The sequence below is a fragment of the Salvelinus fontinalis genome, chromosome 21 (genome assembly GCF_029448725.1).
Source record: "Salvelinus fontinalis isolate EN_2023a chromosome 21, ASM2944872v1, whole genome shotgun sequence".
NCBI lineage: Eukaryota > Metazoa > Chordata > Actinopteri > Salmoniformes > Salmonidae > Salvelinus > Salvelinus fontinalis.
This window is the reverse complement of record NC_074685.1, coordinates 6,729,297-6,755,347: the sequence shown is the minus strand read 5'-3', so window position 1 is coordinate 6,755,347 and position 26,051 is coordinate 6,729,297. Positions and strand designations below refer to the sequence as shown.

The window sequence follows — 26,051 nt, the reverse complement described above, 5'->3', positions numbered from 1 at the left end:
CATTGATTCTGGAAAAGAAGGCTAAGTTTGTCGTGCCACATACCACGAGCAGCATTTTAGTCAAAGACTTATACGGTCTAGTCTGTGTTTTATAAATGTGCAATAAGCATAAAACGCAATTATATAAGGAATTGGCAACTCGTTGTCATTCTGAGAAATAAGGTAGGCCACTTGATTTCAACATGTGAACAAAGTGGACAGGCTAGCATGCTGTTCAAACAGTTGGAGACGGACAGCAGGGTGTGTTTATAAATATTCAACTGTTTTGCCTTGTTAGCTAGAAAATACATCCACATTTACATTATGAAACAAAGATTTCTATAAAGGCTAGCTGGCAACTCACTAGCACTTGGGCTTGTGAGATTGATATGAGACCGGCGACAATTTTCTAGAAAACCTGCAACAAGAAGTAAATGCATTGTGCAGGGTTCTGGTTACATTAGTAACAAAAAGGGCATTGTCATAGACAAACTTGAAAGCTGGATCAGTGACTGAAAAAAGCAGGTTAAACTAGTTTAATAAAATAATGATAAGGTCTTATGGTTGTGGAAGGCTTATATTTATCCAGGTATATCTTCACAAACCCTGGATTCATTACATTATTGCTGACTGTTTGAAATGCTGTGTATTTGAACTTTAAATTGTACAACAAAAAGCATATTCAGAGAAATCATTTAGGCCATATTGCCCTTCCTACCACAGCTCCTCTCCCAGAACACATTCTTGTGTGTGTGTAATTCTATTGTGTCTGACGTGGTGCTATAGTTCTCATGGTTGTTTGGTTATTGAAAGGACACAGTACTCTATCACACAGACTACTCACCAATCTTCTGGTTGAAGATTTTGTCAAACGTCAGCTCATCTCTTTCCTCCAGGTACTTCTGCATCACACTGCGAATACTGCGAGAAAGAGAAATACAACGTTAGGAACATACTTCTCGTTATCCTCTATAGGACATAAGTTTACAATGAGCTACAAATTGTTAGAAAACTGGAGCATATTTGAAGGGACACACACAGAAAGGGCATAGGTGAAATCAGAGTATGGACTCCCAAATCCCCACTACAAAACCTATTTCTATTCCTCCCTGGCCAGGCTCTACTCTCCTAATTTCACCAGCTTCATCTCTCCTGTCATCCTTTCAGCTCCCCTCCACCTCCACTCCTGATCCCTGCCGTGGTTTGGGCCTCTCCCTTCCTGCCACCTGTCCCCTGACAGAGGGGAGGCCCGGGGGAGAGCAGGAAGGTGAGGAGCAGGGGAGCGGTGGGGGTAGGGGGGACAGAACAGCAGCTTGCCCTGGGAGAGGGTGTTAATGAGAGGAGGACTGGGGAGAATGAATCAATTAGCACCCCCTCCACGGGCCCATTAACACACACACACACACACACACACACACACACACACACACACACACACACACACACACAGAGAAGGGATGGGAACGTTACCACGCACATGGCAGAAGGAGGGTAACACTTTCCACATGACAGCACATTGGCCAGACAGACACCTGGCCCAAGACGGATTGGTTTAAACAAGAGAGGAGAGAGGTTAAGGAGAGAATGAGAGAGATGGAAGGAGGAGGGAGAGAGATGAGAGCGAGATCTTGGATGTGTCTATTACTGCCAGTGAGCCAGTGGCAACGAGTCTGCTGATATGATCCAGAACCACAACAAATGGCTTTGTTTTTTCATCTCCTTTAATCTGTCTTTTGACAAACTGTTTAGTGATTACCAGCATCTATTGTTCATTGTATTGATTATTAATGCAATGGGGTTTATTCTGTGATTCCCCGTGGATTGATGTTCCCCTGATATCAGTAGTGTGGTGTGAATGGGTTTTCCACAGTAACGGAATTATGGTTTGTTAAACTTTGAAATCAATGGTTTGTGTTTGGCATACAGTTTATTAAAGTGAAAAATCTGAGTCTCAACGTAATTCCGTTACCGTGGAATTGCCCTTCTACTGTATTGGGGTGGCTGGCCCAGAACGGGCAGGTTCAGATAGGACTGAATAAAATGATCATACTAGAAGATGCTAACTAGCACATCATAACAACTGACTGATGCTAGTAGGCTTGGGCGGTATCCAGATTGTCAGACCTTCATACAGGATATTTGGACATATCGGCACTGAACACAAGGTGCGCTATTTTCAAACCCCACTGAGCCTTTGTAGGCCAAAAGGTTAGCAATGCTAACAAGTACATGTAAAATCCCATTGAGAACGCTAACTAAATGCTAACGAGCACATTGTGAAAATGTTATACGGTCTCTGATCAAAACTATTTTCAGGACAGACATCCCAGCTCATGAACTTATACAAGTCACAATCCAGGAGATTCTCTGCTGTTACCAAGCAAAGCTTCATTTTGGAAGAAGCTAACCATTTAGCTAGATTACCAACTACTGCAGCAACTGAATTAGCAAACCAAATGCACAACTGCAGAGCATGTAGCACATTCTGGACAGATAAAATAATTAACATAATAGTTAAGATGTCTAGCTGGCAAACATTTGTGAATACCATACCGTAACTCAAATGTTATTGGTGACATGTAGCAGATGTTAATGCGAGTGTAGCGAAATGCTTGTGCTTCTAGTTCAGACAGTGCAGAAATATCTAACAAGTAATCTAACCATTTCCAAACAACTACCTAATACACACAAATCTAAAAGAGGTGAATGAGAATATGTAAGTATATGGATGAGTGATGGCTGAGCGGCATAGGCAAGGTACAGTAGATGGTATAAAATACAGTATATACATGTGATATGAGTAATGTAAGATATGTAGACATTATTCAAGTGGCATTATTTAAAGTGCCATTGTTTAAAGTGACTGGTAATCCATTTATTAAAGTGGTCAGTGATTGGGTCTCAATGTAGGCAGCAGCCTCTCCGAGTTAGTGATTGCTGTTTAGCAGTCTGATGGCCTTGAGACAGAAGCTGTTTTTCTCTCTCAGTCCCAGCTTTGGTGAACAGTATTCTTACATAGGTATTCCTCTTGTCCAGATGGGATAGGGTAGTGTGCAGTGCGATTGTATCGTCTGTGGACCTGTTGGGGCGGTATTCAAACTGAAGTGAGTCTAGGGTGGCCAGTAAGGTGGAGGTGATATGATCCTTGACTAGTCGCTCAAAGCACTTCATGATGACCAAAGTGAGTGCTACGGGGCGGTAGTTATTTAGTTCAGTTATCTTTGCCTTGGGTACAGGAACAATGGTGGCCCTCTTGAAGCATGTGGTAACAGCAGACTGGGATAGGGAGAGATTGAATATGTCCATAAACACTCCAGCCAGCTGGTCTGCGCATGCTCTGAGGATGTGGCTAGGGATGCCGTCTGGGCCAGCAGCCTTGCGAGGGTTAACACATTTAAATGTTTAACTCACGTCGGCCACGGCGAAGGAGAGGGGTGCAGTCCGTGTTAGCGGGCCGCGACGGTGGCACTGAAGGTGTTTAGTTTGTCTGGACGTCGGTGTCCGTGACTAGATCACCTGGTGTGTGATGCACAACAGTCAGTGACTCAAGGCTCCAGTCTCATCGTTGTGGGCTTGTAAACAAACACCGGTAAGCACCATAATGAAACATTTAAATGAAGAATGCGGTCTGCTTTATCTCCTAACATATTGCACAAGTTGATTGCAGGTATTTACTTAAAAAGTAGCTACAAATATTCAAATTTATAATAAAAATACTCCGGCATACACAGTATACCACCCAAGCCTAGATGCTAGCACCAAGTATAACAGTGGTTGATAGAGGAGACACTAAATACTAGATAGTTTATAACACAGTGGCAGATGCCTCCACCTAACTTTAGTAAAAGAGGCTGATGCTTAGCTAGCAAAAACACTAAGTACTAGTAGGCATATAATATACTGGTTGATGCTAGCACCAATGCTAACTAACTTGTAGAAAAACAGTGGCTGATGCTCACAAAGACACTGTAACGGTTCTCCTCTTCCTCTTCATCAGAAGAGGAGGAGCAGGGATTGAACCAATATGCAGCGGAGTTTGAAGACATATTTATTAAAGAAAACACGAACTCGATTATACACTAACAAAACAATAAACGACGTAGACGCACCTGAACATAAGAACTTACATATAACGAAGAACGCATGAAACAGGAACAGACTACATAAACCGAAAAACAAACAAACCGAAAACAGTCCCGTGTGGCGCAACGACATACACAGACACAGGAGACAATCACCCACAACGAACACTGTGAAACTACCTACCTAAATATGACTCTTAATTAGAGGAACGCCAAACACCTGCCTCTAATTAAGAGCCATACCAGGCAACCCATAAACCAACATAGAAACAGAAAACATAGAATGCCCACCCAAACTCACGTCCTGACCAACTAACACATACAACAAACTAACAGAAATAGGTCAGGAACGTGACAGACACAAACTACTAGCGATGTGACAAATGGAGAAAAACAGACATTTGCTTGATCAATTTCCCTTTAAAAACAGTAAGAAAAACACATAAAATTCCACATGAATTCACAATGCAGTTGTGCTGCTGCAAGCAATGGTTTGGGTTTCACGGTGAGTCCCTTTCAGATGGTTAAGCATTGCACCTGTACTACCATTACTGTACCTCAACTCCACCTCGCAAACTTTGCATTTCACCACCTTCTCATTTAACTTAAAGTATTACCATACAGGACTTCTTTGCTGTCACTTGCCTTTCCCATTTTTCCAACTGATAACAATGACGTAATGGCGGAGAGTCAAAAAAATATATATTCCAGCTCCTTGCACGTCGACTCAACAGCTGTGTGTGTGTGTGTGTGTGTGTGTGTGTGTGTGTGTGTGTGTGTGTGTGTGTGTGTGTGTGTGTGTGTGTGTGTGTGTGTGTGTGTGTGTGTGTGTGTGTGTGTGTGTGTGTATGTATGTATGCATATATATATATATGCATATATACACACACACACACACGATTGCTGATAGATAGGCCTTGTGCATGCTTCTGAATGGTGGCGGAAATTGGCGTCGAAGCCGGGAGTATATATATTTATTATTTGTTTTTATTTCACCTTTATTTAACCAGGTAGGCCAGTTGAGAACAAATTCTCATTTACAACTGCGCCTTGGCCAAGATAAAGCAAAGCAGTGTGACAAAAACAGTTACAAATGGGAAAAACAAACATACAGTCAATAACACAATAGAAAAATCAGTATACAGTGTGTTCAAATGAAGTAAGGCAAAAGAAATAGGCCATAGTGGCAAAGTAATTACAATTTAGCAATTTACACTGGAGTGATATATGTGCAGATGAGGATGTGCAAGTAGAAATACTGGTGTGCAGAAGAGCAGAAAACAAAAACAAGTATGGGGATGAGGTAGGTAGTTGGTTGGATGGGCTATTTACAGATGGGCTGTGTACAGCTGCAGCGATCGGTAAGCTGCTCTGACAGCAGACGCTTAAAGTTATTGAGGGAGGTATAAGTCTCCAACTTCAGTGATTTTTGCAATTCGTTCCAGTCATTGGCAGCAGAGAACTGGAAGGAAAGGTGGCCAAAAGAGGTGTTGGCTTTGGGGATGACCAGTGAAATATACCTGCTGGAGCACGTGCAACGGGTGGGTGTTGCTATGGTGACCAGTGAGTTGAGATAAGGCAGAGCTTTACCTAGCAAAGACTTATGGATGAGCTGGAGCCAGTGGGTTTGGCGACGAATATGTAGCAAGGATCAGAAAACGAGAACATACAGGTCGCAGTGGTGGGTAGTATATGGGGCTTTGGTGACAAAACGGATGGCACTGTGAGAGACTGCATCCAATTTGCTGACTAGAGTGTTGGAAGCTATTTTGTAAATGACATCGCTGAAGTCAAGGATCGGTAGGATAGTCACTTTAACGAGGGTATGTTTGGCAGAATGAGTGAAGGAGGCTTTGTTGCGAAATAGGAAGCCGATTCTAGATTTAATTTTGGATTGGAGATGCTTAATGTGAGTCTGGAAGGAGAGTTTAAAGTCTAGCCAGACACCTAGATATTTGTAGTTGTCCACGTATTCTAAGTCAGAGTCGTCCAGAGTAGTGATGCTAGTCGGGCGGGAGGGTGCGAGCAGCGATCGGTTGACGAGCATGCATTTTGTTTTAGTAGCATTTAAGAGCAGTTGGAGGCCACGGAAGGAGTGTTGTATGGCGTTAAAGCTCCTCTGGAGGTTTGTTAACACAGTGTCCAAAGAAAGGCCAGATGTATACAGAAGTGTCATCTGCATAGAGGTGGATCAAACAAAAAAATTACTCGCAGCAAAAGCAACATCATTGATGTATACAGAGAAAAGAGACGGCCCGAGAATTGAACCCCGTGGCACCCCCATGGAGACTGCCAGAGGTCTGGACAACAGGCCCTCCGATTTGACACACTGAACTCTAGAGAGTAGTTAGTGAACCAGGTGAGGCAGTCATTAGAGAAACCAAGGCTGTTGAGTCTGCCGATAAGAATACAGTGATTGACAGAGTCAAAAGCGTTGGCCAGGTCGATGAAGATGGCTGCACAGTAATGTCTCTTATCGATGGCGGTTATGATATCGTTTAGAACCTTGAGCGTGGCTGAGGTGCACCCGTGACCAGCTCGGAAACCGGATTGCATAGCGGAGAAGGTACGGTGGGATTCGAAATGGTCGGTGATCTGTTTGTTCACTTGGCTTTCGAAGAATTTAGAAAGGCAGGGCAGGATAGCTATGGGTCTGTAACAGTTTGGGTGTAGAGTGTCTCCCCCTTTGAAGAGGGGGATGACCGCGGCCGCTTTCCAATATTTAGGAATCTCAGACGATACGAAAGAGAGGTTGAACAGGCTAGTAATAGGGGTTGCAATAATGGTGGCGGATATTTTTAGGAAGAGAGGGTCCGGATTGTCTAGCCCAGCAGATTTGTAGGGATCCAGATTTTGCAGCTCTTTCAGAACATCAGCTGTCTGGATTTGGGTGAAGGAAAAGCAGGGGGGGGGGGCAAAGCATGGCCAGCTGAGGAGAAATGCTTATTGAAATTCTCGATTATCGTGGATTTATCAGTGGTGACAGTGTTTCCTAGTCTCAGTGCAGTGGGCAGCTGAGAGGAGGTGCTCTTATTCTCCATGGACTTTACAGATTTGGAGTTAGTGCTGCAGGATGTAAATTTCTGTTTGATAAAGCTAGCCTTTGCTTTCCTAACTGACTGTGTATATTGGTTCCTGACTTACCTGAAAAGTTGCATATCGCGGGGACTATTCGATGCTAATGCAGTACGCCACAGGATGTGGAGTGAACCAAGGGATTTATCTGTTCTTAGTTCTACATTTTTTGAAAGGGGCATGGTTATTTAAGATGGTGAGGAAAGCACTTTAAAAGAACAACCAGGCATCCTCTACTGACGGGATGAGGTCAATATCCCTCCAGGATACCCGGGCCAGGTCGATTAGAAAGGCCTGCTCGCAGAAGTGTTTTAAGGAGCGTTTGACAGTGATGAGGGGTGGTCGTTTGACCGCGGACCCATAACCGACGCAGGAAATGTGGCAGTGATCGCTGAGATCTTGATTGAAAACAGCAGAGATGTATTTGGAGGGCAAGTTGGTCAAGATGATATCTATGAAGGTGCCCATGTTTACGGATTTGGGGTTGTACCTGGTAGGTTCCTTGATTATTTGTGTGAGATTGAGTGCATTTAGTTTAGATTGTAGGATGGCCGGGGAGTTAAGCATATCCCAATTTAGGTCACCTAGCTGTACAAACTCTGATGATAGATGGGGGTCAATCAATTCACATTTGGTGTCCAGGGCACAGCTGGGAGCTGAGGGGGGTCTATAACAAGTGGCAACAGTGAGGGACTTATTTCTGGAGAGATGGATCTTTAAAAGGTAGAAGCTCAAACTGTTTGGGCATAGACCTGGATAGTATGACAGAACTCTGCAGGCTCTCTCTACAGTAGATTGAATTCCGTCCCCTTTAGCAGTTCTATCTTGACGGAAAATGTTGTATTTGGGGATGGAAATCTCAGAATGTTTAGTGGCCTTCCTATGCCAGGATTCAGACACGGCTAGGACATCAGGGTTGGTGTAGTGTGCTAAAGCAGTGAAATAAGCAAATTTAGGGAGGAGGCTTCTGATGTTAACATGCATGAACCCAAGGCTTTTACGTTTGCAGAAGTCAACAAATGAGAGCGCCTGGGGACACACGGGGCATGGGATAACCTCTACATCACCAGAGGAACAGTAAAATGAGGGTACGGCTAAAAGCTATAAGAACTGGTCGTCCAGTGCTTTCGGAACAGAGAATAAAAGGAGCAGATTTCTGGGTGTGGTAGAATAGATTCAGGGCATAGTGTACAGACAAGGGTATGGTAGGGTGCGAGTACAGTGGAGGTAAACCTAGGCACTGAGTGACAATGAGAGACGTTGCATCTCTGGAGGCGTCAGTTAAGCTAGGTGCGGTCTCCGCATGTGTGGGGGGTGGAACAAAGGGGATATCTGAGGCATGTTGAACGGGACTAGGGGCTCCACAGTAAAATAAAACAATGAGAGCTGCCCTAAACAGCAGTATACAAGGCATATTGATATTAGAGGCATAAAGCAATCACAGGTGTTGATTGGGAGAGCTAAGACAACAACGGGTGAGACAACAATGGGTAAACAGCTAGGACAACAACAACGGGTAAATGGCGATGAACGGGCAGAGGGTCAGTTAGCTACACACAGGGCCTGAGTTCGAGGCTGGGGCCGACAAATAAACAAAATTAAGTACCGTGGTAATGAACAATCCAGCAGGCATCAGCTGTGTAGCCGAGTGATCATAGTGTCCAATGAGCAGCAATAGATGAAACAGGGAGCCGTTCAGTAGTCGATTACTACGCTAGGCGAGCGGGAGACACGGCATTCATGAAGTTAGCGGGCCGGGGCTAGCAGATGGATCTTCACCAACATCTACGACGCAGAGGCCGGTTGAGAGCACATCGGTCAAATTACGTCAACAGACCAGCCGTGATGGATCGTCGGGGCTCCGTGTCGACAAAGGGGTCAAGGCCAATTGGCAAGAGAGGTATTGTAGTTGGTGTACTTCGTTTGCTAGCCGGGAGATGGGCCTAGCTCGAGGCTAACTGATACATGCTTCTGGACAATAGCCACTCAGCAGCAGCTAGCTAGCTGCGATGATCCAGTGTAATGGTCAGAGCTTGCGGCAGGAATCCGGTGATGTAGTGGTAAAAAAAAGCAGTTCAATATGCTCAGGGCTGATATCTCGCTGTGCAGACCGGCAGGTATTATCCGGGCTAAAGTGGCTGGTGTCTGAGCTATAGGTAAAGACCGCTAGCAGTGGCTAACAATGACTAAATATCTAGTAGCTAATTAGCTGGCTAGCTTCTGATGGCTAGCTTCTGAAGGAGGTTCCAGTTATAAGATCTAAAAAATAGCAGCTACGTACTAGAGGTCGACCGATTAATCGGACTGGCAGATTAATTAGGGCCGATTTCAAGTTTTCATAACAATTGGTATTTTATTTTTTTACACCTTTATTTAACTAGGCAAGTCAGTTAAGAACACATTCTTATTTTCAATGACAGCCTAGGAACGGTGGGTTAACTGCTTTGTTCAGGGGCAGAGCGACAGATTTTTACCTCATCAGCTCGGGGATTCGTTTTTGCAATCTTCCGGTTACTAGTCCAACACTCTAACCACCTGCCTTACATTGCACTCCACGAGGAGCCTGCGTGGCAGGCTGACTACCTGTTACGCGAGGGCAGCAAGAAGCCAAGGTAAGTTGCTAGCTAGCATTAAACGTATCTTATAAAAAACTATCAATCTTAACATAATCACTAGTTAACTACACATGATTGATGATATTACTAGTTTATCTAGCGTGTCCTGCGTTGCATATAATCCATGCGCCAACATCAACAAACGGTGATGATTTAACAAGTGCATTTGCGAAAAAAGCTCTGTCGTTGTATCAATGTACCTAACCATAAACATCAATACACAAGTATATATTTTTAAACCTGCATATTTAGTTAATATTGCCTGCTAACATGAATTTCTTATAATTAGGGAAATTGTGTCACTTCTCTTGCGTTCCGTGCAAGCAGTCAGGGTATATGCAGCAGTTTGGGCCGCCTGACTCATTGCGAACTGTGTGAAGTCCATTTATTCCTAATAAAGGTTGCAATTAATTTGCCAGAATTGTACATAATTGTGACATAACATTGAAGGTTGTGCAATGTAACAGCAATATTTAGACTTAGGGATGCCATCCGTTAGATAAAATACGGAACGGTTACGTATTTCACTGAAAGAATAAATGTTTTGTTTTCGAAATGATAGTTTCCAGATTCAACCATTTTAATGACCAAAGGCTTGTATTTTTGTGTGTTATTATGTTATAATTAAGTCTATGATTTGATAGAACAGTCTGACTGAGCAATGGTAGGCAGCAGCAGGCTCGTAAGCATTCATTCAAACAGCACTTTTGTGTGTTTGCCAGCAGCTATTGCGCTGTTTATGACTTCAAGCCTATCAACTCCCGGCATTAGGCTGGTGTAACCGATGTGAAATGGCTAGCTAGTTAGCGCGGTGCGCGCTAATAGCGTTTCAAACATCACACGCTCTGAGACTTGGAGTAGTTGTTCCCCTTGCTCTGCATGGGTAACGCTGCTTCGAGGGTGGCTGTTGTCGATGTGTTCCTGGTTCAAGCCCAGGGAGGAGCGAGGAGAGGGACGGAAGCTATACTGTTACACTTGCAATACTAAAGTGCCTATAAGAACATCCAATAGTCAAAGGTATATGAAATACAAATCGTATAGAGAGAAATAGTCCAATAATTCCTATAATAACTACAACCTAAAACTTCTTACCTGGGAATATTGAAGACTCATGTTAAAAGGAACCACCAGCTTTCATATGTTCTCATGTTCTGAGCAAGGAACTGAAACGTTAGCTTCTTACATGGCACATACTTCACTTTTACTTTCTTCTCCAACACTTTGTTTTTGCATTATTTAAACCAAATTGAACATGTTTCATTATTTATTCGAGGCTAAATTGATTTTATTGATGTATTATATTAAGTTAAAATAAGTGTTCATTCAGTATTGTTGTAATTGTCATTATTACAAATAAAGAAATAAACAGGCTGATTAATCGGTATCGGATTTTTTTGGTCCTCCAATAATCAATATTGGCGTTGAAAAATCATAAGCGGTCGACCTCTACTACGTACCACATTGGGTGAGGCGGGTTGCAGGAAGGTTTATTTAATTTGAAAATGGAAAAAAAGAGACTGAAACATAATGAAATGTATATTTTCTTTAAAGAATATTTACGAGACAAAAACAAACGTCTTACTGCTACACCATCTTGTTTATTCCAATGGAATGCTGTATCTCATAATTTCTTGGCTTGCAATGTGTCTCAACTTCAGTAAAGCAGGACCTATCATCAATGAATAGGCCAGAACCTCAACTCTGGACCTGGAAACCAGTTCCAGTCCTTTTCCCCCCCATTGTACCCCTATAAATCAGGGACTGATTTAGACCTGGGACACCAGGTGAGTGCAATTAATTATCAGGTAGAAGAGAAACCCAGCAGGCTCCAGACCTCGTAGGTTAAGAGTTGAATACCCCTGGGCTAGGATATTCTGCACGCAAAAAATCGAAGACTGAACACACACGCATAATCAGCGAAGAGAAAGAGCAGGCGAGCCAGGGCGAGGGACAGAGAGGATGCAGGCAGAAATAACCTTGCAAACTGTGTGCATACGTCTTGGTAATCTGTATCTCGCAATGTCTGGTCTTGCAGGCCTCGCAAATTCACCAAAGTAGCCTAAAGTTTGCCTCTTCATCTTTGTTTTTATTTAAATGACACAACTTTCTCCAGGCCTTTAGAGATGGTAGTCCTAATACCCAGAAATAAGTTACCTCTGATTTGTTCAGCCATCCCTATGGGAAAAACGGATGGGGAAAGAAGGTTTGGGAATAAATGCTGAAAATAAGGTCCGAGGTTAACACAGGCTTAGATGTTATATATTTTGTTCTATGAGATAATAGCAGTCTTAACATGACCTTTATGACTTGTGAAGCCTTTGTGATTTTTTTATTACATTAATTCTTAAAAATTCACAAAAAGTGACGTTAACTGATGAAGATTATCTCAGAACCGAATGTATATGATCTCCTAAGCCGGTGTTTACCACAGACCTTATTTTCAGCATTTATCCAAAAACCCTACAAAAACACCCTTCATTTTCCTCATAGGCTTTGTCCAACGAACCATGACAGAGTTATTGCCTACAAAAAGATGCCATTACTACCTCTCTATAGCTTATAGTCTAGTTGGACTATAACACAGAAAACAATGTTTTGTGATAACTGCACTCTGATTAAAATGTGTGTGGGGGGGGGGGGGGGATTTCAGTTAGGGTTTTTTCTTAACGTTAAGGATCCCAATTTCATTACACACTCCTACTAGTTTATAACACAGTGGCTAATGCTAGCCTAGCAGCAATGCTAAAACCAGGGTAAGAATTTAACCAATAGTACTAGTAGTAACATAGCTGGGCCTGGATCTGTGCCTACAGGTCAACTTGTACGCAGTCCAGTAATAGCTCTCTGTCAAACTGAGCCACAAGAACCAGGAAGTTGACTCATCCTCATTCACTGGAGGCCAGGGGTGAGTCATAGGCATGCCTGCCTGCTGCAGAAACAACTAGCCTGGCTAACCCCTAGTCCCTGGTGGACACTTGTGGAGAGCTGATCTAAATAAGCAATTTGGTGCAAATTCCTCTGAGTAGCCAATCAGGGGATAAGGTGGAGCTAGTACAATAATGTAACAAACCAATTATTTCAGATACATAAAGTGCCTTTGCCCTAATGAGTAGGGGGCTAGGGGTTGTTTCTGGACAAGGCCATAAAGCAGACCGAGACTGTCCTGTCAGAATCTACTCTCTGCTACACTGGCCAATCACTATCCACTCTCTGCTACACTGGCCAATAACAATCTAGAACCCACTCTGCTATACTGACCAATAACAATCCACTGACTCTCTTCTAGACTGGTGCAGACATACACATTTTGCACTTCCCTTCTTGGATTTAAAAAGGATAGGTCTTGTATACTGTAGACCAGGGGTGTCAAACTCATTTTGCCACAGGGGCCGCATTCAGTTTTCAACCAGGTCCAGAAGGCAGCACTGACAATTGGTTATATTTCCAAAGAATGTTATATTTGCAAAGAATTGTCATCTATCCATTGTTATTGAAATGTGATGTTCCCTGACTTCCCCCCCCCAGTCCTCCATGACTGTCCCCCCCCTCTGGATCTGAACCTGCCTCCTGTAACTACTGTACTCCAACAACCCCTCCCTCTCTCTGTCATCCCTCTTTATCCTTCTAGTTTATTCCCTCTTCCCCCACCTCCTACCGCACAACACACATAATCTCTCGCCTCTCCTGCTGAGCTCTCTTTCAAACAGTACCAGCGCCCGTTCCTCTCCCCTCCCCCTCTCTCGCTTCTAGTGCTGCCGTCAAAACCTCACCTCTCTGCCAGCAGGCAAAGCCTCGGCACAAAGAGAATGTAGCAGCGATGCGCGATCCACAATGTCACAAACAGGCAGCCTAATTCAGATCGTTTTTTTCAGATCAGCTCTGAAAAATATCTGATGTGAAAATATCTGATGTGAAAATATCTGATGTGATTGGTCAAAAAAAACAATTAATGGAAAAAAGATCAGAATTGGGCTGCCTGTGTAAATGCCAACATATACATCTCCAAACACTAACACTCACTCCAAACATACACACAGCTCTAAACACAAAACACACACACACTACTCCAAACGCCACACAAACAACTCCAAAGACCACATACGCACAGCCCCAAGTACACAAACATACAGAGCTGAAACACACACGCACACATCCCACATACATACAGCTCCAAATCCCTCACACACACTAACGCTGGCTCTCGGCACTCCTCTTTCCCTCTCTAGCCTAGATCCTCCCCTCACAGTCTCCCCCCATCTAGCCCATTTCCCCCTCTATCCCATTTCCCTCCCCTCTCAGTCTCTCCCCCTCTAGCCCATTTCCCTCCCCTCTCAGCCTCTCCCCCTCTAACCCATTTCCCTCCCCTCTCAGCCTCTCCCCCTCTAGCCCATTTCCCTCCCCTCTCAGCCTCTCCCCATCTAGCCCATTTCCCTCCCCTCTCAGCCTCTCCCCCTCTAACCCATTTCCCTCCCCTCTCAGCCTCTCCCCCTCTAGCCCATTTCCCTCCCCTCTCAGCCTCTCCCCCTCTAGCCCATTTCCCTCCCCTCTCAGCCTCTCCCCCTCTAGCCCATTTCCCTCCCCTCTCAGTCTCTCCCCCTCTAGCCCATTTCCCTCCCCTCTCAGCCTCTCCCCCTCTAACCCATTTCCTCTCAGTCTCTCCCCCTCTTGCCCATTTCCCTCCCCTCTCAGTCTCTCCCCCTCTAGCCCATTTCCCTCCCAGTCTCTCCTCCTCTTGCCCATTTCCCTCCCCTCTCAGTCTCTCCCCCTCTAGCCCATTTCCCTCCCCTCTCAGCCTCTCCCCCTCTAGCCCATTTCCCTCCCCTCTCAGTCTCTCCCCCTCTTGCCCATTTCCCTCCCCTCTAGCCCATTTCCCTCCCCTCTCAGTCTCTCCCCCTCTAGCCCATTTCCCTCCCCTCTCAGTCTCTCCCCCTCTAGCCCATTTCCCTCCCCTCTCAGCCTCTCCCCCTCTAGCCCATTTCCCTCCCCTCTCAGCCTCTCCCCCTCTAGCCCATTTCCCTCCCCTCTCAGCCTCTCCCCCTCTAGCCCATTTCCCTCCCCTCTCAGCCTCTCCCCCATTTCCCTCTAGCCCATTTCCCTCCCCTCTCAGTCTCTCCCCCTCTAGCCCATTTCCCTCCCCTCTCAGTCTCTCCCCCTCTTGCCCATTTCCCTCCCCTCTAGCCCATTTCCCTCCCCTCTCAGTCTCTCCCCCTCTAGCCCATTTCCCTCCCCTCTCAGTCTCTCCCCCTCTAGCCCATTTCCCTCCCCTCTCAGCCTCTCCCCCTCTAGCCCATTTCCCTCCCCTCTCAGTCTCTCCCCCTCTAGCCCATTTCCCTCCCCTCTCAGCCTCTCCCCCTCTAGCCCATTTCCCTCCCCTCTCAGTCTCTCCCCCTCTAGCCCATTTCCCTCCCCTTTCAGTCTCTCCCCCTCTAGCCCATTTCCCTCCCCTCTCAGTCTCTCCCCCTCTAGCCCATTTCCCTCCCCTCTCAGCCTCTCCCCCTCTTGCCCATTTCCCTCTAGCCCATTTCCCTCCCCTCTCAGCCTCTCCCCCTCTAGCCCATTTCCCTCCCCTCTCAGCCTCTCCCCCTCTAGCCCATTTCCCTCCCCTCTCAGTCTCTCCCCCTCTAGCCCATTTCCCTCCCCTCTGTCTCTCCCCCTCTAGCCTATATCTCCCTCTGTCTCTCCACCCCCCCCCCCCCCCCCCACTCCCTCCTTCTCTAGCCTAGATCCACCCCTCTGTTTCTCCCTCTCAAGCCTATACCACCCCTCTCTAGCCTAGATCCCCCCCTCCCAGTCTCTCCCTCTCTAGTCGGATTATTATCATAGCCAATTTCAGGAGATAACATGTTTTCCATCGATAATCTTTTAAATCCTTATCAAATTAAAACAAATAATTTCCATAAAGCCATCTGAACCCAGGCAGGGGTCAGACAATTCCGATCTAATAATTGTTTCCGGGAGGGTGGGGTTGCAGAGTAGGTTAACAGCTATGTCCACTTTAGACAGTTATGTTTGGAAGGACTAGCCTATGCAACACAGCCACTACAGTAGTAATGTTGCTGACCCTCCTGACCCTGGCCTGATGGTATTAATGCTCTCTCTCAATCTGCTGTGGTATTACCCACTGTGCTGTATCGGTAATCCTGGCTTCAGCACACACACACGACTAAAGCAGCATATTCATAAAGAGCAGGCCATGTATACCATACTACTTCAGTCATTGTTAAAGCAAACCCCACTATCACACACTCTTTTATCACAGAAGAATAGTGTCTTATCTCCTCAGCCCTGTAAACAGTACCTAATGGACGATTAGCAATCAAATTCTACAAGCTCAATACACACACACACACACACACACACACACACACACACACACACACACACACACACCAGAAGTAGAAGAAGCAGTAGACAGTACAGAGATTGACATCTGAGGAGAAACCTCTTCCAAATCTGATTTGAAGAGGCAATCTTTTCCATTTGAGATTGAGGCCTGCCTGCACAATTCTAATGTGTGTAGTGAGCTCTACACCAAATGAGGAATCAACCCATCTGAGGATTAACTAGGATTTCTGAGTAAATGGTATTGACATTAAGGTCTGAAAGGCATTCGGCCATTGGGAAAGTCAGGAGTAAGATACTTGACCGAAAATGTTAAGTAGCCATTTTCAACACACAGGGGAGGAACCACAAAGAATGGAATTCTTTGCATCTTGGTTGTTGAAAGTTAAAAAATATATATTTTAAAAAACCTGCCCAATGGGGCCAGCCTCAGAGCAGGCTCAACTTCCAGGACGGATCAGGACACTTGCCCCAGGCAATAGGGCAACCCTTAATGTCAATCCCTGCTTTAATGTTGGGGCTGTGAACTTGCTCTGCACATGGGAAAACCAACTGAAAGTCTACTCAGTTTAACAACACATCTAGTTCACTAGCTCATGGTCTGATAGAGCTGAGACAGAGGATGAGGAAGTCACAGAAGCCTGGCTGACTGGATAGAACACATACAGACACTCACAGAAGTAGATTTGCTTAATTGTAATACAAACACTTTAACAGAAGTAGCTAAATAATAGTTTGTCAGTACCAGAACATCTTTCTCCGAATAGCTTAGGTTCCTGCCAAGCAGTTACACACCTGATTCTACCAATCAAAGCCTTGGTTAAAGACTATGATGATTAGTTCATAAGATGAATCAGGTGCGTTAATGCTCTGCTGGAGCAAAAGTTCCCACCATCTACATCAGCCATTGTGGAAAAGACTCTGGCTGTAATAGGAGATCAATGTAGAAAAGTAAAAGAACAACATTATTCTAAATAGGTGCAAGGCTGCAGTTTGGACCTGTTCATTGACCACATCTAAAGCAAACAAATCAACCAGTGGCTTTACCAAATGGCCATGGTACAATTCAGCCTGGTCTGAACACACACAGCGGGATCTGCAAACACAGTCATCCCTTAGTAGGCTAACTTTGGCCCAGTACATGATTGGATTTCATCAATAGATGTGACTAAACATATTGAATTTCACTAAAAGGGATGTGATGTTTACGGCCAGTTTCCTGAAACCAGATTAAGCCTAAGTGTGATCGAGGGAGAATCTCTGTCAGAAGTGCTAAGGCCAAGACTGGGTATACTCTGGGTCTGGGAAACTGGTCCCTGTGTGTTGCTGATCTGATCTCTCGAGGTGGTCATTCAGGGGTGAGGATGTCTGTCTGTACTACAACTCCCATCAGGCAGTGGGGCGCTGCTGCAAACACCAGGGTGGCAAAAAGTTAAGACAGAAATATATGGGCAGGTCTAGAATAAGGCCTAAAGATCTTTTCATTACAGTTAACTTCAAGTGCAATGTTAGAAAAAGTTCTGAGAGACTGTATTTTGTAGAATATAAATTATTCTCCGTCAGGTAGAATAGTGAATCGTGTCAGGTCTACACTTTACATGTCTAGGCTATATGATGAACAAATTATAAACCTAATTTAGGATTGCTCGGATTAGAGCAAATTCATAACATTATCAGAAAGAACTTTGACGAAGTGACTGCATCTATGGTCATTGAGCAGCATGACACTGAATGACACTGAGAAAAGTCCAAAAAGCAATCAATGGATGGAAGACATGGCATTACGTGATGTGCTTCTGAAGCTTGGTGAGGACTAGGACTAAGCTTGGTGAGGACTAGGACTAAGCTTGGTGAGGACTAGGACTAAGCTTGGTGAGGACTAGGACTAAGCTTGGTGAGGACTAGGTCTAAGCTTGGTCGGGACTAGGTCTAAGCTTGGTCGGGACTAGGTCTAAGCTTGGTCGGGACTAGGTCTAAGCTTGGTGAGGACTAGGACTAAGCTTGGTGAGGACTAGGACTAAGCTTGGTGAGGACTAGGACTAAGCTTGGTGAGGACTAGGACTAAGCTTGGTGAGAACTAGGACTAAGCTTGGTGAGAACTAGGACTAAACTTGGTGAGGACTAGGACTAAGCTTGGTGAGAACTAGGACTAAGCTTGGCGAGGACTAGGACTAAGCTTGGCGAGGACTAGGACTAAGCTTGGCGAGGACTAGGACTAAGCTTGGCGAGGACTAGGACTAAGCTTGGCGAGAACTAGGACTAAGCTTGGTGAGAACTAGGACTAAGCTTGGTGAGGACTAGGACTAAGCTTGGTGAGGACTAAGACTAAGCTTGGTGAGGACTAAGACTAAGCTTGGTGAGGACTAAGACTAAGCTTGGTGAGGACTAGGACTAGGCTTGGTGAGGACTAGGACTAGGCTTGGTGAGGACTAGGACTAAGCTTGGCGAGGACTAGGACTAAGCTTGGCGAGGACTAGGACTAAGCTTGGCGAGAACTAGGACTAAGCTTGGCGAGAACTAGGACTAAGCTTGGTGAGGACTAGGACTAAGCTTGGTGAGGACTAAGACTAAGCTTGGTGAGGACTAAGACTAAGCTTGGTGAGGACTAAGACTAAGCTTGGTGAGGACTAGGACTAGGCTTGGTGAGGACTAGGACTAGGCTTGGTGAGGACTAGGCTTGGTGAGGATTAGGACTAAGTTTGGTGAGGATTAGGACTAAGCTTGGTGAGGACTAGGACTAAGCTTGGTGAGGACTAGGACTAAGCTTGGTGAGGACTAGGACTAAGCTTGGTGAGGACTAGGACTAAGCTTGGTGAGGACTAGGACTAAGCTTGGTCAGGACTAGGACTAAGGTTGGTTAGGACTAAACTTGGTGAGGACTAGGACTAAGCTTGGTGAGGGATTTAGGCTTAGACATTATACAGCCTGAGCCTAAACTACAAATCAGACACTTGTTAACATTATCACACGTTCATTAGGTCAATCTCCTTTGAGCTGTACGTTTCATATTTGCATACACACTGAGAAATCTATGGTGAGAATGCCATCGGTGTCAACTCTACACTGACAAAACACTCCACCACATCCTCTTTCCCTTAGTCTGACTAACAGCTCACTAGACAGCCAAACCCTGACCTTAAATAAACATGTACAGCTATACGCTCAACTGATGCATGCAGGTTTTTCAGAGGGATAAAGGTATAATTGTTTTTTAGTTATAGTAAGGTATTTTATTTGTAAAGTAGGTATACTCACATATCCAAAATGCTTATAGAAAGCAGTTTAGCATGAATCTTCTCTAAAGGTCACCGACAACAGGGCCTCTCCACACTACCAACTACACCTAAGAGGGGGATACCATCTTTGTATGGGCTGCTACAGAGACATACAGTATATATACTGTAAATAAGAATTTGTTCCTAACTAGTTAATAGCCTAGTTAATACCAAAAAGTAGGTGGACACCCCTTCAACTGAGTGGATTCAGCTATTTTTTTTAGTTTTTTTATTTAACCTTTATTTAACCAGGTAGGCAAATTGAGAACACGTTCTCATTTACAATTGCGACCTGGCCATTTCAGCCACACCCGTTGCTGAATGGTGTATAAAAATCGAGCACACACATGCAATCTCCATAGACAAACATTTGCAGTAGAATGGCCTTACTGAAGAGCTCAGTGACTTTCAATGTGGCACCATCATAGGATCCCACCCTTTCAACAAGTCAGTTCGTCAAATTTCTGCCCTGCTAGCTCTGCCCTGGTCAACTGTAAGTGCTGTTATTGTGATGTGGAAACGTCTAGGAGCAACAACGGCTCAGCCACGAAGTGGTAGGCCAAACAAGCTCAAAGAATGGGACCACCGAGTGCTGAAGCGCGTACAAATCATCTGTCCTCGGATGGAACACTCACTAGCGATTTCCAAACTGCCTCTGGAAGCAACATCAGAACAAGAACTGTTCATCGAAAGCTTCATGAAATTAGTTTCCATGGCCGAGCAGCCGCACACAAGATTACCATGCACAATGCCAAGCGCCGGCTGGAGTGGTGGCGCACTGGAAACGCATTCTCTGGAGTGATGAATCATGCTTCACCATCTGGCTGTCCGACGGACAAATCTGCTAAGCTAAATCTTTACAGAAATGGTTAGTCGAGATCGGTGTGGAAGAACTTGACTGGCCTGCACAGAGCACTGACTTCAAAACCATCGAAAACCTTTGGGAACGGCGACTGCGAGGCAGGCCTAATCACCCAACATCAGTGTCCGACCTCACTAATGCTCGTGGCTGAATGGAAGCAAGTACCCGCAGCAATGTTCCAACATCTAATGGAATGCCTTCCCAGAAGAGTGGAGGCTGTTATAGCAGAAAAGGGGGGACAAACTCCATATAGTGCCCATGATTTTGGAATTAGATGTTTGATGAGCAAGTGTCCACATACTTTTGGTCATGCAGTGTAGCAGTTGGCTCCAACAATACTACCTAACTGGCTTCATACTGACAGAAGGTGTTGCTATGGTGGCATCAAAGGCCATGCACACATCACACTCTCCTACCGCTCAATTTCCATCACCTCACATTTGCCTTCAACGTCCCAATAGTAGCTGCCTGCCTGTGGGTCTGTATTTGTTATTATAAAAACTGTGCGTTTATAAATAACTGTCAAAAACACCAGTGATTGTCGTAGGTCCTGTTTGGCTCAGTTGGTAGAGCATGGTGATTGCAACGCCAGGGTTGAGGGTTTGATTCCCATGGGGGACCAGTACGAAAATGGATGCACTCACTATTGTAAGTCATTCTGGATAAGACCGTCTTCTAAATGTCAAAAATGTAACTGGGGAAATTCAGGCAGTTGAAGGGGAGAGATATGCAGATGTGAATGGATGGATACAGAAGACTCCACCCACCATCTCTTATCTTTCATTGCATCATTCCATCAAAAACAGATACTGGTAGGCCTAACATATTACTGTATCAGATGAAAATAATAGCATATTATTTACATTCTAAGCCACCAGTAAAAAAAAACTAAACAGAAGCTGCCACCGGATGGAGGAGGTGGCGATGGATGGGTGGTTTTGATGCTAGCTGTAATGATTATTGGTCTGGTCTTCAGAACACATTGTTAATGAGCTTCATTAAAATGATATCATTCTCGATGGCATTACGTCAGATGCAAATTGGCCTAATGTGGATTTGAGGGCTAGGACCTTGAATGGTAGGGACCCTGGAGTCGCCTAACAGAGGCAGTTGACAAATAACGTTAGTTTCCTATTAGCGAGTTACTGTAACTGGCCGAGAGGTTTCAATGAGATAGGGCTTCCATCTCCCTATATGGCCATACACACATACATCAATTTGACAGGTAGACAAACATTGACTGCCCGAAGCAGAACCTACAAGGCGGGTGAGCAGTTACATGTACCTGGATTCAGGCAGTATGATTTTCTTGCTCGCTCGGGCCGCTGGAGTAGATTTGCTCTTCTCCATCGCCATCAAATAGCTGACATCGGCGAGAACTGCTTCGAGGTCCGCCATCTTCAACCCTGGTTCGACCGAGTCGATACACCAGCCGTGGAAATGATTTTTTTTTTTTTTTTTTTTTTTTTTTTTAAGATAAAGCAAATGTCTGAAAATGGTTAGAATCTAGATCCAACCTGGGCGACCGAGGCAGCTATGCGGATGACAGGGGCGACCATCGAATGAAGCGTTTTGTTTTCTTCCTCTAGGTTCGACACACACGGTCCCTCAAAACACAACCATTGTTACACAAAAATAATAGTATTTATCATCTGGGTATTTTTTTGTGTGCCAAAAATGGTAGTGGTTTCAATGGCCAGACAAGATTGATGAGAGATTTCGTTTACCACCTTTCAGAGAGCTTCACTTATTTAGATGGCCCACCTGCTAGATGTGGCGAACTAGCAAGGCAGTTAGCTAATAACAACTGTAAAACCCCACTGATCCTAGCCACATAGTTTGTTTAATCTTCTTGAAAAGCTAAAATTGTAATATTGCGGTAGGTGGTACTCCAGCAAGACGTATGCTTCAAGCTTCCTAATTGCGTCTCGTCGCATCTGCTTCAAAATAAAACATGACTTTATGCGTCGACAAAGATGGGTTGTATCACTTCTATCGAACTGGTATTCGATGAAGACATCCTCGTGTAATAACGATGACAGGGGTAGAAAGCGAAAATAACAAGAGCAAGCCAGCTCGCCTGTATCACAGAAAAAAATAGTACTGACGAATGAATGGTCCAGATACTAGCGAATACAGTAGTTAGGTTCAGGTTCAAACATATTCACCAACATGAAAAATGAAAACAATTGTCTTATTGGCATAGGATCCTACACAGCGATATCAGAAAGAGGACATCAATCAAACCACAGATGCAGGTTGCTAGCTGAATATCCAGCACGCAAAACCTATGCTGAAACAATTTGCTAGATACCCGAGTAAAATATACTTTAACTAACGTTGGCGACAACTATCGAACTTATCTATCAAGAGAACAAGCATTCAGTTGTTGGCACTAACTTTACGTTAGATGCCACATTTAAACTGTAAATTCAGCCACGAAATCAGCCAGCTAGATTCTCAATTTACGTGGTCGACAAGGGAGAAAGTGTTATTACTAGCTGCTGTGGAAACCGGTGCTACTTGATAGCGAGTTGGCCAGTAGATAGTTAATATACGAAACATATGTACCAAACTAGCGCTAGCTAACACAACCGCTTTATCGCAACGACACGAAACCCACTCATCCAGTTCGCTAGCTAGCTCGCCATCTCAGTAAGGTAACGAATCCTGATCTTCAGCCAAATCCATGTTATTTCACAAGAGACCAACGAAACCGCACAAAATTAGCCATAGTCATTTATTTCACCCCAGTGTGTGGGCTTTGGTATGGAGACAGTGGCTAGCTAGCTAGCTAGCTATAATGGGGGAGGGGGCGTTGGAGGAAATTGGCTAGTTAAGTTAACCTTAGCTTGGTAACCGTCCACGGTCCCTCGCGACCGAGTCTTCAACTAGAAGTTTTTTTTTTTTTTTCGATCAACAGCTTGCCAACTAGCTGACGAACAGGCAATGAAATAGAAACGAAGAACCTAAGTACATATAACTTGGTAATATTTGCTGCCCGTCAGTGACTTCCTCCGTAAAGTTGTAACCGTCAAACGTTTCTGCTCCTCAATCAGCACAAGCCGCAGCTGAGATCTGTGCATTCGACAGACTGACGATGCGGGAGAACGTTTGATATCCTGTTTGTTTACGGTCCTCCAAGAGGCACCGATGTCCTCTTGTTATCCCTTTTGAGTCCGAATAAGAACAGTTGACTTTACTCCATTTCGCTGGCTGTGTTGTGTATTCTCAGAAACAAGCCCTACCTAATTGTAAAAGCCCCACTTCCTCCAACTGCGACTAAGCATCCTGGAAAACATGTAATGGAGCAAGGCCACTCATGGACGCGGACCTAGATGATTATAAATGCCCTATTACGATTTGAATCAAATTAAAACCATTATATAAAATTAGCAATATTTTGTTTAGCTTTATATGTTTTATTTTTAACAGTGTTAAATGCAAATGAAGATTACATAATAGGATCAAAGAGGAGGTCGGTAGGCTGTCATTATGGGCATCTTTTAATTATTAATATTACATGAATAATATATAACAGACACTTCTGGGTGATAACTTGCTGCATTAAGTACTACAGTGCATCTCCTCATGGACTGCACCAGATTTGCCAGTTCTTGCTGTGACATGTTACCCCACTCTTTCCACCAAGGCACCTGCAAGTTCACAGACATTTCTGGGGGGAATGGCCCTAACCCTCACCCTCAGATCCAACAGGTCCCTTACGTGCTCAATGGGACTGAGATCCGGGCTCTTCGCTGGCCATGGCAGAACACTGAAAGGTATTGGAAACTTATTATGTTATAAATTGTTCATATGTAAGAATATTACCCCTGTTGTCAAAAACATCAAGAACAAAGTCAATATTCCTCCCATGCCAGCTGAGGTAGAACAATGACTTATTCCTTACAGTTTTGTTTGAATTATTCCACAAAAGAGCTTTATGTGGGGAAAAATTGTGCAGGAAACATATTTTCCTGGCCATTAAAGCTTGTTGGTGAAACCTAGCCAATTTAGCGTGTAATCTTTCAGGAATATAATTACATTTCAGTAAAAAACGAAGACCTCCCAACTTAAACACATTATTTGGAATGAAATACCATATTGATTCAGTATTGATCAAACATCTTTTCAACCAGTTGATCTTGAAAGTGTTATTTATGTCGACAAAATCCAACACTTCCAGACCTCCTTCAGGTCTTTTATTACAGAGGACTGACTTCTTTAGTTTGTGAGACTTATTTTTCCAGATTAAGTCAAGAAAGGTCTTGTTGATCTCTTTACAATTAGAGGGATTTACAAATAAAGATAATGAGGAGTACACAAAGCGAGACAGTCCCTCTGCCTTGGACAGAAGTACTCTCCCAAGTATAGTAAGATCCCTTTGTACCCAATTATTAAATATATTTTTAGTTCTCTTAATTTTAGGAGAGAAATTCATATGTTGTCTGACTAGGTGTTTTTTTGACAGATGTATTCCTAAATATTTAACACAGTCCTTTACAGGAATATCTTCTATTTATTTATCATCAGAGTCATATAAACATAAGATTTCACATTTAGAAACGTTCAGTTTTAATCCTGATGCAATAGAAAATGCAGTTATAGCATTAAGGGCATGGGCGACTTGGTCTTTGTCTCTTAACAAAAGAGTAGTATCATCAGCCAATTGGGAAATTTTGATTCCTTTGTTAAAAATGGTTAAGCCATTCATATATGCATTATTCAGAATATCTAGAGATAGAAGTTCCACAACCAAAATTAATAAAAATGGCGAAATTGGGCATCCCTGTCATACACTTCTGTTGATAATGAATCTTTTGAATGTATTAAGGTTTTGTAACACAGAACTATTTATATCTTTGCAAAACATGCAAATTATTTGATAAAATTTTCACCGAAGCCAAAGACTTTAAATGGCCTAAAGAGAAATGAATGTTCAATTATGTCAAAGGCTTTACAGATGTCCAAAAATTAGACAACCACATCTGAGTCATTTGCATCTGAATAATCTAGAAGGTCCAAGAATAAACAAATGTTTGAGGTTATGTGACGGCCCTTCATAAATCCTGTTTGAGTCTCATTTATAATGGTATCTATTCCTTTCTTTAATCTTTTGGCATAAACCAGAGCAATACATTTCTAATCAACATTGAGAGAAGGATCTTTATCGGGCTTCGGAATCAGTGAAATAAGGCCCTGTTTCATAGTGGAGGCCATTTCCCCATTTTCAATGCAATCTTGAAACATAAAAAATAGGGTCTTCTAGTAACTCTCAAAACTGTCTATAGAATTCAACTGACAGGCCATCGGGGCCAGGTGTCGTCAAGATGATGTGTGTGATTCTATTCAGCAATGTGCGTCATCGCACCGTTATATTTGATTTAACCAATCTGTGTTTTATTATGATATTTAACAGTACATCATCAACAGTACATCATTTTTTAGAGGCATCACTGGAGATGTAGCGCCGCCTGCCGGCCAGTGACGGTCTTATTGTCAGAAGTATTCAAACATGTCTAAATATCCCTCTGTTTATTTGTTTGTTTGTTTATTTATTTAATTGTTTGTTTGTTTGTCTCTAGCTATATTTATCTCATAGTACCATTTAATCTACAGTTGACATACATTCAGAGAGGCAGAAGCATGGATGGTAGGTCAGTGAGGTTTTAGAAAGACAGTTTATTCAGCATTGGGTAGCAGTGGGGATAAGCTTGGGGTAACGGGTGAAATTACTGCTGAATGCGGCGGATGGACTGGATCTGAGGGGTCTGGGAGTGGGAGCCGAACTCCCTGAAGTGCTTGTACTCGCCGCAGTGAC

The 26,051-nt window shown here is 43.9% G+C and overlaps 2 protein-coding genes across 4 annotated transcripts in view; both read right to left on the bottom strand.

The window, feature by feature from the left end:
- The window catches only part of LOC129818102 (beta-adrenergic receptor kinase 2-like), a 106,253-nt gene extending 82,739 nt beyond the window's left edge, over positions 1-23,514 (bottom strand). The window contains exons 1-2 of one of the 3 annotated variants that reach the window (XM_055873665.1): positions 21,516-23,514; positions 824-900 (exon numbers count right to left, since the gene is read on the bottom strand). In XM_055873665.1, coding sequence (XP_055729640.1) covers positions 824-900; positions 21,516-21,628 — 190 coding nt within the window. In that variant the 5' untranslated portion in view covers positions 21,629-23,514. Of the gene's footprint in view, positions 1-823; positions 901-8,742; positions 9,789-21,515 lie in introns of those variants that run through there. The other 2 variants (XM_055873666.1, XM_055873667.1) reach the window with 2 other exon arrangements.
- Positions 23,515-25,892: 2,378 nt separating this feature from the next.
- LOC129818100 (beta-crystallin A4-like) overlaps positions 25,893-26,051 on the bottom strand; it is a 3,365-nt gene continuing 3,206 nt past the window's right edge. The window contains exon 6 of the mRNA XM_055873664.1: positions 25,893-26,051. This exon is cut by the window's right edge and continues 59 nt beyond it. Coding sequence (XP_055729639.1) covers positions 25,963-26,051 — 89 coding nt within the window. The 3' untranslated portion in view covers positions 25,893-25,962.